General features: G+C 40.0%; 1 protein-coding gene across 1 annotated transcript in view; it reads left to right on the top strand.

The window, feature by feature from the left end:
* LOC107717725 (integrator complex subunit 8-like) overlaps positions 1 to 17,006 on the top strand; it is a 29,174-nt gene that overhangs the window by 10,494 nt on the left and 1,674 nt on the right. Inside the window, exons 10-22 of the mRNA XM_016524561.1 lie at positions 1,665 to 1,765; positions 2,374 to 2,515; positions 2,631 to 2,701; positions 3,441 to 3,616; positions 3,734 to 3,864; positions 6,343 to 6,453; positions 7,733 to 7,937; positions 9,170 to 9,291; positions 10,829 to 11,013; positions 11,356 to 11,389; positions 11,489 to 11,548; positions 11,778 to 11,839; positions 11,954 to 12,072. Coding sequence (XP_016380047.1) covers positions 1,665 to 1,765; positions 2,374 to 2,515; positions 2,631 to 2,701; positions 3,441 to 3,616; positions 3,734 to 3,864; positions 6,343 to 6,453; positions 7,733 to 7,937; positions 9,170 to 9,291; positions 10,829 to 11,013; positions 11,356 to 11,389; positions 11,489 to 11,548; positions 11,778 to 11,839; positions 11,954 to 12,072 — 1,519 coding nt within the window. The remainder of the gene's footprint in view (positions 1 to 1,664; positions 1,766 to 2,373; positions 2,516 to 2,630; positions 2,702 to 3,440; positions 3,617 to 3,733; positions 3,865 to 6,342; positions 6,454 to 7,732; positions 7,938 to 9,169; positions 9,292 to 10,828; positions 11,014 to 11,355; positions 11,390 to 11,488; positions 11,549 to 11,777; positions 11,840 to 11,953; positions 12,073 to 17,006) is intronic.

Raw genomic sequence — 17,006 nt, 5'->3', positions numbered from 1 at the left:
GAAATCAGTCCACGAAAAAAAAACCAAACAAACATGGTTACTACGTTTTTTACTATAATAAAACCATGGTTAATTTTTGTAAGGGTGTTTAGTCAAATACATTTAAAAAATTTAAACAGGTATGAAATATGATCAGTAAGAAAAAACATTGTTAATGAAAAGACAAACTTATCTGCAGCAGGTTAGTTGGGAAATAAATGTATTTATTCAGAATGCACATTTGGAAAGGAAATATATTGATAGGAACATTTCAGCAGGTTGAAGATATGAGATGTAGCCCTAAACATCCTCAGTTTCAAAATGCATACTACGCACGAACATTCTCCTGTATAATATTTGAGAAGGACCTTCATCCCTCCGCATCAGTCTCATCCATGCTTTCCTCAAATCGTGTTGTGTCAGGAAATCGTGAAAACTTAGGCAGTTTGTCGTTGTTTAGAATTAAAGCAGCCAGGTACACTGCAGTACCAGCTGTAGCAAGAGAAGAAAAAAATAAAGGAAAGAGAGGATTCGCCCATTAGTTTGGATTGTGTTGCGATGGGACCGGAAGTGGCGAGACGCTGCTTCACTTACTGGATATAGGAAGTGTGATAAAGGTCTATTGAGGTAGGACTGGCGGAAATATAAAGCTGAGTATCTTCTGCATAAGTGTAAACTAATGCCATGGTTCCTGCCATGGTAACCTCTCCCAAGGGAAGCATATTCAAAGAGAATAGTAGAGGACCTAATTCTGAACCCTGTGGTACTCCGTACTCCATCCCACAATTAACACAAACAAACTGGTAGCAATTGGATAGGAAACTCTTCACAGAAAACGGTTCTGCAGAAATGAACAGTTGGTTAGGGCAACACTACTACTAGACATAAATGGGACATTTGAGATTGCTTTACAATTAACAGCTTCTCATGGGACTAGCTGGGGCTTTTTGATAAGGGTTTGATAACTACCAGCTTGAACGTTTTTGGGATATGTCATAAAGTGGATATCCAGCTTTTTGTTTTTGGTGTATGTTGAACCCTTCAACATAGCATATTTCATACTCCACCCTGGCAGCACTCTATCATACAGGGTGTCCGCGGGTCCTTAAAAAGTCTTAAAATGTCTTAAATTCGGATTCGATGGGTCTTAAATATTTTTGGTCTCATTACCGCTAAAATAGGGATATTTTGTATGGAATATTGTCTGCTGACATGAAAAGTTCACTGTATATCGTAGTAATAAATATCATTTATTACAGCAATGATATTTTGTTTTCTTTTTAATTTATACACATTAAATATTACATATATGTATGTAATAAAATGTGTATTTCCATTACAGGTTTAGGTCTTAAATTTAATATAAGGTGGTATTAAAAAGGTCTTAAAAAGTCTTAAATTTAACTTGTTCATGTCTGCAGAAACCCTGATCATAGCATACTGTTTATAATATTATACTGTTAATAAAAAATATTATACTGCTTATAAGAAACATTTCTGGTTGGTAAAAGGTCAAGTCCACTGTAGAGACATAAATCTGCATAACTGATTTTTTGTTCCTCCTATAACCTATATAAACCTCAGCCACACATTGACTGGAGCTTGACATGATTGTGCAGTTGGTAGAATGTGAATTTGTATAACAATAACCGTTACTGTCTCTGTTTTCTGTCTTCATGGTATAGGCATTGATCGAGGCCTTCATCAGAGACAACGTTACACTCAGTCTACCCAACAGCTTCAGACATTCAATTCAGCTAGAGCTGTTGCACAAGCTTCAACAAGGGTGAGATGCTGTTTAGATGCTCAATGGATGATTGTATGTGTGTTTAGGATTTAAATCTATCACCATCTATCTCCACACAAATGTTCAGAGACTCGTTCCTCAGTATGGAATGTGTTTCACGGAAGCCCTAAGAGGCGATGGATTATTATTATTTTTCTTATTTTCGATTGATCACTGCATAAGTTGTTTTCTTGTGATCACAGCTTAATTTTCTTGTGAACTCAATGAAAGCCTAGCAAGCAAAGGGCAACCATGCAGATCACAGCATTTGACAGTACAGTATAAAAGATCTGTGTACACTTGCCTCCATCCCTTTTCCCCTTTTTAAGCCAGAAATGAAATACAGACATTTCCTCTACCCCCTTCTTTAAGGGTTCAAAATAAGAAGATACAAACCCGTTTTCCTTCTACAAAATTCTTACAGAATTAATGTAATCAAAGCTGTAGTATATTTTGCTTATAAACTCCCTGGATGTCTTTCCTCATAGAATTCCATTATAAGTGTAGTAAATAAATGTGGTAAATGACATGCCACACACGCTGTCCATAGAGCTTGTTGTATATTCCTTCAATATACTGTTTGTGTGTCTGTGTGTTTTAAATGACAGGGACAGGTCTCTGGAGGAAGTGTGTCATAAACTGTGTGTGTGTAACGCAGTGAGAGATGCACTGGAGGGTGGCATCCTCAGTGTGTCCTTCCATCAGCTGCTCCTCAAACCCAGCAAAAACACCATCAGTTTTCTGCTGGAGGTATAAACCCTGCTGCATCACTGAATCATATACATTACACACTGATCCTTTACTAAACTGATCTAGTTCACATGGTTTTCTGATGTAATAAAGTGCTGTCTATTGCTCTCTCCAGGTGTGTACAAGGTCACTGGATAAGGAGCACAGGTCTGAAACAAGCAAGAGGAAAATGGCCATTTTCATCAAGTGAGCACCCTTACATTTAAAAAAAACGTTTCACCTTGCCAGACTTTTGACTAATCCGATTCATGTCTTTTTCTTTGCTTTCACGTGCTTTTCAAGGGTAGATTTGTTTGAAGTGAATTTCACATGGGGGAGGGGAAATGCTGCAGCAGTCTGCATAAACAGGAACTATTTTTTTATATCATGTATCATCATTGGATTTTAGATTAAAGAAAAAGTTTGGGTTCAGGAAGACTTTTAATGTTTTTAAAGAAGTTTCTAATGCTTATCAAGGCTGCATTAATTTGTTAAAAAATACAGAAAAAATGGTAATGTAAAATATTATTGCAGTTTAAAATACCGGTTTTCTATATATATTTTTTTTCTTGAAAGGAATTTATACTTTTATTCAACAAAGATATGTTAAATTGATCAAAATTGATAGTATCAAAAAAAAATATATATATATATATATATATATTAAGCAACACAACTGTTTCCAACATTGATAATAAATCAACATATTGATCATGGGGTAGGGGAAATGTTGCAGCAGTTTGCATTAACAGGAACTTATTGGATTGAATTGGATTTTAGATTATGTATGATCTATATAAGTATTTATATATTAGGTCCTGTAATTGTTTACCATTTTCTTGTGTTTGCTATTGTATTGTATTTTATTTTAAATTGTATCATTGTGTGAAAATACTATACTACAAAGATTCCATGACGTATAGATGTTAGTTTGTTTTCGTTGTAGGACAGTTTGTAACAGGCTGGAAGATGTTTCTCTGGCCTTCATGGTCTCATCTCATAAACTCTTCATGGAACTCCTTCACGATGAGGAGAAGAAGATCCTGATGGAGCAGATGAGGAAGAGCTCAGCCACAGTCAACCTCAGTGCCAAACCACTGCCCTCATTCTACGATATACCCGGTACATCCTGGAGGGCAGACGTTTAATCATGACCATATGAATTACATGAAGATTTCGTCATCTGGAGAACTGTTCTTGCTGTTGGGTGATGTGTTCTTTGTGTTTTGTTCTCACCAGCGTCTGCCAGTGTGAATATCAGTCAGCTTGAACAGCAGCTCATTCTGTCACTGGATCCTCGACATATCCGACAAATCCTCATCGAGCTGCACGGGATGGCCGAACGACCCTTCTGGAGGGTTAATAGTAAGGTCAGGAAAGACCATCAGAGGTCACATTATGATTTTAATGCCAATATGCCTTATTTTAAAGGTGCTTTAAGCAATTTTTGAAAAACGCTTTTGACCGCAGTGTCGGACCAAGTCCCAAAACACATTTGTAGCTAGGGATGCACGATATTATCGGACTGATATCGGAATCGGCCGATAATGGCTTTAAAGGGGTCATATGATGCTTTTTTAAAGATCATTATTTTGTGTATTTGGTGTAACAGAATATGTTGACATGCTTTAATGTTCAAAAAACACATTATTAACAAATCATAAGCTCTAAAAGATTTTCAGAATTTTTACAACTCTTTTAAACAAATCCATCTACAAATGTTAAATCTTAAAATAATATGTTACGGTTGCTTTAGACCATCAACAAATGTTAAAAATGCAGTGATTGAATATAGTTTATTTATAGTTATTTTCAAAGCTTCAATGTACTGTCAAAAAAAACCTTCATTATTGTTTATTTAATTATAATAAATAAGTTCTAGTTAAAAACTATCCAAAATTAAAAATATTTTGCTTATAATTTCTGCACAGGAGAGACTTGGTGTTGTTTCCAAACAAAAGGAAGTATATCGGTATCGGTATCGACCAAAATGAGTTGAAAAATATCGGCATATCGGATATCGGCAAAGCGTATTAATTCCTTTTATATGTAGACTATGATTTAATAAAAACAAATTGTTATTTTTAGTTAAACTTAATTTCTGTTGCTTGTCTGCGCTCATCCGCCGCATTCTTTCTCTTCTCCGACCCCGCAGTATGCCCATCTCACAAATGTAGAATCCGTCTCAGTCATCTCAACCATCGAATTACAGCAACAGGAAATAGACAACGTATTTTACCCGTGGAATTTATTGTCTGGTGCTGTTTTGCGGTGTTGGTAAATTCACCACTTAATTTTTTGTTAAAATATGTTGTTGTAACGTGCGTTACTGAGATTGTAACGAGTAATAATATTACTCAAATTTTATTAGTAATGCGTTATATTACTGCGTTACAGCAAAAAGTAATATACTACTGTAATATCGTTACTTTTGTAATGCGTTACTCCCAACAATGTGCATAACTTACATTTCACAGGTATATTCTCCATCTGTAAATGTTAGAAAGCCATGGAAATATTTCCATTTTGCTGTCAGGAGTGCATGAGCTTTTGCTTTGGGATTCTCCGCTAAGCTTCACAGACTTCAGTGAATGAGCGCCGCCGCGCGCCAAACAGACAGAGCGCAATGAAATAGGAGCGCAATAACTCTGACTAAAATATACATTTCGCTGAAATATTTGTAGTTGGACAATGTGACGTGTAGAATTTTAAAAGTGTATTTTTAAGATAGCACTAACTGTAAAGTGACTGTAATGGGGCAATCAAAATAGCCTAATACAAGTCTGTGCTTTTGAATTTAACTTCTGCTTTAAAAGCATTATTTTTGTTTTTAGATTGTAATGTTTCAATGTTAGAATGAAAAGTGATTTTGACCCTTTTTGCACATAATATATAGGCTTACATTGTTACATTCACTTTATTAGTTTTCATAGCCTTTAATATTGTTTCGCTGGACAACATTGGGCGGTATGTAAAATATATATAATAAATACAGATAAAAAAAAATCCAGATACAAAATCGAAAATACAGAGATATATACCATATATTGCAAATCGGCCAAAAAATAACGAGATATGAATTTTTGCCCATATCGCCCAGCCCTAGAGACAGAGAGCGCTCAGTTTGAGTGCACAGACGGATATTAGCAGATCGACTATAGACAGAGAGAATTGGAAGATAAAAAAGAGGAAACTATCGGAGGAACAAAACATTAAAAAGAAGGGTTATGATCAGGCAAGAGGTAGGACCCTCGTAAATATCAGAGCAGCTTTCCAGCGCTGGAGAGAAACTCAAAGAGCAGGAAGGGCTCGAATCGGACGCCAAGGCTGCATTGTTTTTCTTCTTGATAGGTGAGTAATGTTGATTTTGCATTGTTTCACACAACTTATCTGTGTTGGCTTTTGTTTGAATATGCTTGTGTGTGTCACCTTCGCTTGTTTCTGCGATCGTCGTCATGCCAGGGTTGTGTACGTACATGTGGGGCGGAGATATCAAAATAGGGGCGAGGTCCTGTTGGGCTATGGGCGTGTTTGTTTTGGTGCCTTCAAATATCAACATCGTTTGGCAAAAACGCTTAGTGCACCTTTAAAACATGAAATGATGTAGATAATCTAGTCTTATGTCTTTTATTAGTGCTGATTGAGTAACAGACTGGGTTCAGTGTTTTGCTGTTGTTTTTTTTCAGGATTTTGCAGCAAATTAACTAATAACTCTAATTTATTTGATTGATTTGCAAGGTCAATTCATGACAAATGCTTGTCAGTTTTCAAAAATAATAAATTAAGAGTTGTTGACATTGTGATTTGCAACATCTTTTTTATTCTTGCAACTGTATTTCTTCCTGTAGTGGGAGGTTCCTGTTGACTATGTAAACGTCATACTAGCAATAAAAGACAACCTGACACGAGACCTGGTGTACATCCTTATGGCCAAGGGTCTGCACTGCATCAGTATAAAGGTGTGTATCTGAACAAGACTCCCTTCAACATGATTCAGTATGCTTATATGCACACCAGAAAGACGGTTGTGGACAGAAAGCTGCTAAAGGCACAAAAGCAATGTTCATGTTGATTGCACTATTTTAGTGATGTGCCTGGAACACAGTCATCTAGATCAATAAACAGCTTTATCTACACCTTTGCGTTACTTTAGTTATCTAATCATTTCCATGCACATGCAAACTTTTCAAAAATCTGCGCTTACATGCCCACTAAAGATGCATCCTACTACAGAAACCCAAATTAATCTGTTTTCACTTAATCCCTTAAACTGTGTAAGGAAAATGACTTTCACATTTACATGCTTTCGGCAAAAGCCCTGAAATGCATAAAATTGCTTGTTGTATTCCTCAGCTGTAAGTTGCTTTGAATAGAAGCGTCTGTCAAATGAATAAATCTAAATGTAACACTTTTGCAAATTCTCTGCACCAAAAAAGGTCCAATATTTTTAAAAAATTGAATTTTTCATCCTTTTTTTCACTTTCTGAAAAACAGAAGTGAAAGGGGCTTTACCTGTTGCAGAAACGCATCGCAATATATTCATGACCTCCTTTACAACATGTAATGTGTTTTGATACTCGAGTTTAAAGCGTTGAGATAGAGCTGTAGAGTCAGCTTGAAACAATGCAACCACAATAATTGCATCCGTATGTTTCCATGTGGTAATTGCTTTTGCTTGCTTAATTGCTTAATTTTCGGTCTATAGTTTTAAGAGTACAATAATTACTTGATTACAGAAGATGTTGTATGTATGTGAATATGCACTAATTTTATTAGCAACATGATGTTTACAGGGTGTCTCCCGATTTCAAATCTGGGTGTTTCAGAAGGGCAGAAAAGAATAATTCTTTTTTTAAACTGGAGAGTTAGTTTTGAGTTCTGAAGCTTGCAGTATGTTTTTATTGTAGAGCAACCTCTCTTTTAAGTCCCAAAGAAACCGAAGAATTCTCAGTTCAAATAAATAATTTTATCATTTGTATTCATGTGGTTCTGGGTGCCACATTTTTGTAATTCACTTAAAAAACGGAGGCAGTTTAATTGAATTTAGCTGGGATTTATTTCTGGGAAATATTTATTTTATGTTAGTTTGTTTTTACAAAGCGGCACATGAAGAGACAGTGCAGAAATTAAAGTTTTGAATTAAAGATTACACCGAGGCTTATATATTGTACTTTCAAATGTCAGCTTTCTTTTAGTTTGTAGTTTGAGCCACTTTTTTTGTCTCTTTGGCTGCTGCAGGATTTTGCACACGCTCGTCAGCTGTTCACGGCGTGCCTGGAGCTGGTGACGGAGTTTTCTCCTAAGCTGCGTCAGGTCATGCTCAACGAGCTGCTGTTGATGGAGGTCAGAGGTCACGAGGCAGGCGCTGCCGAAGGCAACATGGAGAGACCTCCACCCGACCTGGTCAGCAGGGTCCGCGGATATCTGGAGATGAGGATACATGGTATTACGTCAGCTGTTGCAGACAAATGCTCTCTTAACAGGAGGTCTGATGATCTTTAGCTTAAAATGAACCAGAGCAAGGTCTTTCACACTCACTTCTGGCAATATAATGACATTGTACAGAGAAATAAATGAATCTGGCCTTGTATCAAATATCTACACGGTTGTTCACTTAGACCTTTAGGATTCCGCGCTGCAGAATTTGGCTTGAAGGTTGATGACAATTTACTCAGGATCAGTGTTGGGAAGGTTATTTTGGAAATGTAATGGGTTACAGATTACAAGTTACCCTATTTAAAATGTAATAAGTAGTGCAACTATTTCAATTACTTTATTAAAGTAATGTAACTGATTACATTTGATTACTTTTTATGACTGTTCTAAAATCATAATTTTTTCTACTGTTCATCATTTGGAAACATTTAAAGCAGGCAGGTTTAACATTACAGTAGTACTCAACATTGATTCTTCACTTGAATTAAGATTATAATAATTTAATTTTAAAGCACAAGCACCACAAAATCAGACTTTAGGCACCTCTATACTTTGAGATCATTCTGAGGTTAAATACAGATTTACGATCATAACAAGATATAGTTTAATAGCTATGATATTGATTTTGAAATCAAATCTTTCCATAGCTATGACAAGAAACACTGGCATCTAACAATGCCTTGGAAAAGCATATACATAAACCCTATTCTGTGTCCTCAACTCTTGAAACATTGGTATGTGTGTGAAAATATTCAGATGTAACCCTCTTTGTTATCATTAACATTTTCATAACTAGTTTAATTACACATTTTTTCTCAGTAACTGTAACTGATTACAATTACATTTATTTTGAGTAACACTTTATTTTAAGGTGTCGTTGTTACACACGTTACATGTACTTACTATTATAATAACAATAAATTATGCTTAATTGAATGCAAGTAACCCTAATCCTGTAATGTAAAAATGTATAATTACACTGTAACAAGGACACCTTAAAATAGTGTACCTTATTTTGTAATTAAATTACATAATTCCATTACATGTAGCTAGTTACTTCCCAACACTGCTCAGGATGTGATGAAATCGTGTAGGAAATGTGAATGTGTTGACTTTATTCCTTGATAAATTAAGCACTTTTGAGTTTATGTGCTTATTCTTAATAAAACCAGATGAAGTGGAGTTGATATTTTAGGGTAGGATGCTATATAATTCGTTACTATGTTCTCCACGGCACAGATCTCCCGCTGCGTCAGACCGTCGGGGAGGAGTGTGTCGTGTTCATGCTCAACTGGAGGGAGAACGAGTATCTGACGCTGCAGGTGCCGCAGTCTCTGGTCAACAGCAACCCCTATATAAAGGTGTCTGCACTCTCCACACAAACACTCCTGTGCTTCATTGCCATGAATAGTGTGAAAATATTAAGGGTCTTAGAAACAGGCTTCTTTTTCTTAATGCAAAATATATTTTTTCTCATTTACACATTTTCTTAATTTTCTAGTAGGCACAGTCATGTTTTTTTAAGAATTCTTACCTCAGATCAATAGGGGTGTAAATTGTCACTGGTTTCACGTTTCGATTATGATTATCATGTGAACAATTAGATTCAATTCGATATCACGATGCGTCGCCTCCTCAGTTTTCAATATTATGGCACATGGCTACATTTTCATATTCATTTTATATCATATTTATTTTGTGCATTTTTATTAAATGTGACCCTGGAGCACAAAACCAGTCATAAGTAGCACAGGTATATTTGTAGCAATAGCCAAAAAAACATTGTATGGGTCAAAATTATTGATTTTTCTTTAATGCCAATAATCATTAGGATATTAAGTAAAGATCATGTTCCATGAAGATATTTAGTAAAATCCCTACCTTAAATATATCTAAACTTAATTTTTGATTAGTAATATGCATTGCTAAGAACTTCATTTGGACAACTTTAAAGATGATTTTCTCAATATTTAGATTTTTTTGCATCCTCAGATTCCAGATTTTCAAATAGTTGTATCTCGACCAAATATTGTCCTATCCTAACAAACCCATACATCAATGGAAAGCTTATTTATTTTTATTGATGTATAAATCTCAATTTAAAAAAATTTACCCTTATGACTGGTTTTGTGGTCTAGGGTCACAAATTATATAAGCAGGCTACTTTTTAAAATAATTACAAATTAATAATGAATAAAACAAATTGCTAAGAATTTAACCACCTAAATATAGCTTTGAAACGTATAAGCAAATATAAACTAATAAAGGGGGGAAAAGATAATTACAAGTGATAAACAAAAAGTACTTTCAGTATCTTGAGAGTGCTTTCTGTATCCAAAAGTTTACAGACAATCATAGTTATGGGTTTTTCTTTTTTACTCAGCATTATTTTTGTTTGATTGTTACTGATGGCATCATAGACAGTAGTGGCTTTAACAGGCTGCATTCACACTAATGCACAGATCTGTTTCGATAGATGATTTGTCCTGTTCTGAAAACATAACTGACTCTGTTTACATCAGTTTCGTATCATGTAAGTAATCGGAGATGCAAGTGCATATATATAACCGCAGCTGCGATCGAGCTTCAGATCGAAAGTCTGTCAGTGTGTGAGTTTCATGCATCTTAATACGTACTGCATTCCAAACGGCAGAAATGAAAGCATATCTATAGTAAAACACTGAAATAACGGCGAGTGGAAGCACACACTGTCAAGCAATGCGCACGTGTCTCACAGCATATATTCTGTGCAATGAAGCCGCCACGATTGTCTCTAGCGCACACAAGTGCCATGTGCGGGAAAAACCAAGCTCAAGAGAGAATCTCGATGCATCGGAGAATCGATTATTTCCAACACCGCTACAGATCATGTCGTCTTGTGTCCTGTTCTTCATGCAGCTAGGGCAGCTGATAGCATCCACCTGTAAGGAGCTGCCGGGACCCAAAGAGAGCAGACGCACGGCGAAGGAGCTCTGGGAGGTGGTGGTGCAGATCTGCAGTGTTTCCAGCCAGCACAAGCGCAGCAGTGACAGTCGAGTGAGCCTTCTCAAACAGAGAGAGTCCTCGCTGGGCATCCTGCCCCGGTGAGACACAGGGACCGCTCCATTGTACATAGAGAATAACTCTAAAACCTGCCCTAGATGACTTCCTGAGGGAAAAAAATCATACAGAGCCTGTTTCAGTGTCTGCAATATAAAATAAAAAAATCACTGCATGATTTTCTGATAAACTATTGCCTTCAAAACATTCAAACTATTTTATATTTCAAACTATTTCAGACTGAAAACATTTTTTTAAAACTTTTAAAACTTTCTGGTCTGCTATCTCAAGCCAACTTCAAAGTTTGTCATGTTGAACTTTTTTTTTAATCTAGTTCTCCATGTTATGTTAACGCATTGTTATATTTTCTTTTGTTTGTACTTTAGGAGCAAATTCATGACTTTTATGAAAAAACTACGGGTAAGTGTAAAATTTCCAAGTACAAAGCATTATGTAAAAGTCTATGGTATCATACAGAGAGCTTCCAGTATTAATCTGCGATATGATTTTGGGTTTTAGGAGCCGCTGGTTTTGACTACACTCATCTCTTTGTTTGTGCGACTGCACAATATTGTACGGGTATGTGCTAACCAGTGTAGAGGAAGTTATTCAGTATTGTTTCTAGATTGTAGGTGTTTTGGTTGCCGGATTATCTTTTTGTCATACTGTAGAATGACTTAAAATAAACTAGTCATGTATGTAAACAATAACAAAACAAATAACAATAAAATAGGTAATAAATTGAGAAAATCTTATTTCTGTGGATTGATTCCAGGTCATTATGTATATGATTTTTTTTATTTCTCAGGATGATATAGTGAATGAAGTGACAGCTGAGCATATCTCCATATGGCCTTCATCTCTTGCCAAGTACGTCACACATGCCATTAGATGAAGAAAAGCTCCTATGCTAAAATCTGTACATGTAATAATTGTTTTGATGGTGTAATCTTGGTGTCAAATGTTCTGACGATGATGATGCAGTTTACAGTCGGTGGATGTTGAAGCCGTGGTCGTCACGTTGAAGGAATTGGTGAACTATGCTCTCAGCCTCAACCCCAACAATCAGTCGTGGCTCTGCACGCAGGCCGACATTTACTTTGGTAAGTTGAAGCTATGTGTGAATGAAAGTTGAAACCCTGCACTCATACTGCAGAGAGAACTAAGTACTAAGTCACATGATTTGTGTAACACTTTAAACAATACACATTGTTTCACAGCAGCTTTACAGAGTTTTGTGATGTTAATGCTAATTTGTTTATACTCAGTTTATAGTATATATCGCTTTATGAGTGTGTGTATGTATGTGGTTATTTTTGTTGTTGTTGTAAGCTGGGCTAATTAATTTTTGATGTGATATGGAGGCCTAATTACCATTTGGTGATGTGTATCACTGCCATGGTTAAGAAATGCATATAAATATCAGGTTTTAAGATTTTAGTCCCAGCCCTAAGCAGTTCAACTTAATATTAAATTGAAATTCATGCTATAATTCTTAAATTTACTCGAAGTCTGATGTAACTAAAACATACAAAAGTATAAAATATTTGCAATATTTTGTTTTCATCAGAATATTTGAACTATTTACAACACAGAGACTGACGCTGAATGTTCATAGTTAAAGTGTTAATAAAATATCATTAAATAACTTTACTCAGAAAATAAAGTTTAATTCCTGAATAAATATTTTGACATTTAAACAATTAAAAACTCTTGGCCTAGTCTGTCAGATGCACGATATTTCATAGAGATTAGTTCATAGAGATGCATTGTTTAGTAATCTTTTTAAACAAAGGCTAAATTTTTTTTTTTCAAGCAAATTATTTTTAAAATTGTTTTCATGGTCAAATAAAACAATAAGCCCCAAGAAGCCGTGGTTTACAGTGAATTTATAACCGCTAAGGGGCATTGTTAGGCACGACGTGAAGCGGAGTTCACTGTAAACCACGGCTTCACGGGTTAACAGAAGCAGAGAAAATAAAACAGAGCAAATAAAGTGTAATGATATAAATAAAAACAGTATTCTTCCACCAAACAATGTAGTTCCTCAGAAACAGTTGTGGTTCCAACAAAGTGGTTGCCCAGAAACACACAGACGTAAACAAAGGTGTATGTTTGTAGTTTAATTTACAACAGCTTCGAACGCGGCTCAGCCAATCAGAATCAAGGACCGGAACTATCCGTTTTATAATACAGTTTTAAATCGGCCCAAATGCTAAAAGAATGCCCTATTTACAGTACTTGTAAAAATTTTGCCAAAACAGGTTGAAGGTGAAAACAAGTGAAAATCAAACTTAATTTACAGTTTTAAGTTCCCTTTCGATACTTCACTCGTACTGCGTCTGCTAAGACGCTATGGGAAAAAGCCTTTTTTCTCCTGAACTGAAGCCTTTTTTCAATCACGCAGTGAAACTGCATGGCCATTGCTTCGTGCAGTGTATAAAAAAAAAAACGAACCAATGGCTCGGCACCGGAGCTGCACGAGCCTATGGCGACAAAGCCCGCCAGAATGGGCGGGGCATCTGGCTATATAAGCGGGCGTTCGCCACAGGATTCTCAGATTTCTTCTCCTTCAGCGACGACTCTACGTTCTACGCTGATCCCAAAGCCTGCTCGCCGTTGACACGCCTCGCAGCTGGATTGAGACCTCTCTGCTCGGCTGATCCGCTCTCTTCGCGCCTCAGCGTCGCAGCAGTTCCGGTCCTGTTCCCTGCCGCCATCCGGCGATTCTGAAAGAGCTTATTTCTAGCAGGTAAGCCCTAAAAGAGCAAAATTCTAGCAACGTTGTTGCAAATGTCGTGCTGCGAGTGTGGCTTGTGCAGGGAATCTTGCACGATGCAGAAGGGCAGTGAGTGCGTCACCTGTCTGGGCAGCCCCCACGCAGAGACTGCTCGCTTACTGAGTCGGAATGCTCTCGCTGAGAGCGTGAGTCTCGCTCTTCTCCACTCGCGGCCCGCTTTCATTGAAGGCAGCCCCGCTCTCTCGTTTCTCCTCTCTCAGCGAGCCTCGGAGAGAGAAACAGCAGAGTCAGGGAACTAAGCAACCGGGTCTGAGCGATCGCATTCCGGCACCATACCCACGTGCTTGCTCTCCCCGCTGCACTTTGATCCGCCGCAGAAGGGCAGTGAACTGCGCGCTCACTGAGACAGAATGCTCGCTCAGAGCATGAGTCTCACTCTTCTCCGCTCGTGGACTGCCTTCAATGAGGCAGCCCCGCTCTCCTGTTTCTCCTCTCTCAGCGAGCCTCGGAGAGAGAAACAGCGAAGTCTGGGAGCTAAGCAACCGGGTCTGAGCGATCTCATGCTGAGAGAAAGCTGCATGCTCGCCCTCCCCGCTGCGCGTCGATCCGTGTCTTACACATGAAGATCAGCGCCCCTTGTTACATCAAGCAGCTCTATCTTTCTAGGTTGATCGAAGCAGAACGCTGTCACTGACCGCTTCGAATTTGTGTGTGTGTCGCTATGGCTGCGCTCACGGAGACGGGCTGCTTTTACCATGAAAGCAGTTTGTCCCTGTTCGTTCGCGGAAGACGGCTCCGCCTCCCCGCTCTCATGTTTCTCTCCGCCTGGCAGGCCATCCCCGGAGTGCCAGACTGGGTTTTGGGGATAATAAAACGAGGTTATTCACTGCAATTCGCTTGAAGACCCCCGTGATTCAGCGGTGTGGTTCCCACCTTGGTTTAGAGCAAAGACGCACACGTCCTGCGCTCCGAGGTGATGAATTTGCTGGCGGTAGGAGCCGTAGAAATGGTTCCCCCAGCTCAAGCGAGTCAGGCTTCCACAGCCGCCATTTCCTCGTCCCCAAAAAGGATGGCAATCTAAGGCCCATCCTCGATCTCATACCTCGACGACTGGCTTGATCTGGCCCAGTCGGAGGCAGCGCTAATATCACACAGGACCCTCCTCCTCAGCCACCTGGAGTGCCTGGGACTCAGGGTCAATTTTGCCAAGAGCGCGTTGTTCCCCAGCCAGTGAATATCGTTCCTGGGAACAATTTTCGACTCAGCCCAAATGAGAACTGTAGTCGCGCCGGAACGGGCTCTGGCCATACGGAGGCTGGCGACCTCCTTCGAGATTGGTACCACTCACCCTCTCAAAACGTTTCAGAGGAAGCTGGGCCTCATGGTGGCGGCATCGCCAGCGCTACAGTTACCAAGGGTTCCATCCCATGCGTGGCGTCACGGACGCCTGCAGATCAGGGTGAGTCAGGCCTGTGTAACAGCCCTGGCCCCCTGGAAGAGCTCCCGCTGGATGGAACAGGGCGTGACCATGGGGATGGTTTGCAGAAGGACAGTTGTCACGACAGACGCCTCCAACTCAGGTTGGGGGGCGCTGTGCGAGGGCATACCGACTTTCGGCCACTGGTCGAAGGCGGAAAAAGGCTTCCACATCAACTGCCTGGAAATGCTAGCAGTATGTCGAGCCTGTCAGTTCTTCCTGCCAATTCTAAAGGGGCACCATGTGCTAATCCGATCGGACAACATGTCTGTGGTGTCCTACATAAATCGCCAGGTAGGCCTCTCCTCGAAGCGTCTCTTCACTCTGGTAGAGCGCTTCCTGGAATGGGCTCAGCTCAACCTGCGCTTGCTGAGAGCAGCGCATATACCGTGCAAATTGAACCAAGGAGCGGACATGTTATCAAGGAGCAATGTCCCCTCAGGGGAGTGGACGCTCCATCCGCAGATGGTTCAGAGGATCTGGGAGATCTTCGGCGAGGCCGAGGTAGACCTCTTCGCCTAAGAAGACAACTCTCACTGCCCAATTTATTACTCAAAGACCAGGGGCGTGTTGGCCAACGATTGGCCCAGCCTCCTTCTTTATGCTTTTCCCCCGATCGCCCTGATCCCACAGGTAATCAGGCGAGTAAGGGAACAAAAACACAAGGTTCTCCTGGTGACCCCTCTCTGGATGAACCAGCTGTGGCTATCGGAGCTGACTCAGCTGTTGGTAGTGGCCCCTTGGCCCATTCCGTTGAGACAGGATCTCCTCTCTCAAGCGAACGGGACAATATGGAATCCTCGGCCCGATCTGTGGGCTCTGCACCTCTGGCCGCTCGACAAGAGCCTTTGAGCCTCCCAGAGCGAGTCTTGAACACAATTTCGGAGGCTAGAGCCCCATCTACGAGACGCCTCTATGCCCTTAAGTGGTCTTTTTTCTCCGCTTGGTGTCTAAACCGCGGCAAAGACCCTCATACTTCCGATTTGACAGAGATGTTGTCATTTCTGCAAGAGCTGCTGGATAAGGGAGCAGCTCAAAGTCTATGTAGCCGCTATAGCGGCCTCTCATGCCCATATTGCGGGCGAATCGGTTGGCAGAAATGGTGCGGTTATCCGCTTCTTAAGGGGCACCAGGAGGCTGAATCCGCCTCGTCCCCTAACCGTCCCTTCATGGGATCTACCCACTGTACTGAGGGCCCTGAAGGGCCCCGCTTTCGAGCCGCTACAGTCTGCCAACATTCGTTCAACTCTGTTCAGAGCACAGGTCATTACGCTCTCCGCGCTTCCTCCCTCTGAAGAGGACAGAGAGTTATCTCTGCTCTACCCCATCAGAGCTCTGAGAATCTACATTGAGCATTCCGCCCCCTATAGATGGTCGGAACAACTCTTTGTCAGCTTTGGTAACCGCATTAATGGCTTCCGGTCATAAAGCAAAGACTCTCTAGATGGATAGTAGACTCCATCTCGATAGCGTACTCTTCTTTGGGCCTTCAATGCCCCATTGGAGTACGGGCCCACTTGACTAGAGGCATCGCCTCGTCTTGGGCATGGCCCAGTGGCGTGTCCATTGCGGATATTTGTGAGGCGTCCGGCTGGGCCTCGCCGTCCACATTCGCAAGGTTTTATAACCTGTAAGTCCCGGCCTTGCAGGCCAGGATCCTTTCCGCTTGAAGAGACACGCGCTGTGTAAACAGATCTGGCAGAGAGCCCTTAGCCGTATCACGCTCAAGCTCTCTGGAATTAGTTCACCTGTTAGCTCTCGACCCCTGGGTGTCGAAATTACAGGAGTACTCTGGAACGATTAACCAGGCCGGGTGTGAC

The sequence above is a fragment of the Sinocyclocheilus rhinocerous genome, unplaced genomic scaffold, assembly GCF_001515625.1.
Source record: "Sinocyclocheilus rhinocerous isolate Xijiao unplaced genomic scaffold, SAMN03320098_v1.1 scaffold2318, whole genome shotgun sequence".
Classification (NCBI taxonomy): domain Eukaryota; kingdom Metazoa; phylum Chordata; class Actinopteri; order Cypriniformes; family Cyprinidae; genus Sinocyclocheilus; species Sinocyclocheilus rhinocerous.
The sequence above is the reverse complement of the archived record's forward strand: the minus strand, read 5'-3'. Positions and strand labels throughout refer to the sequence as shown.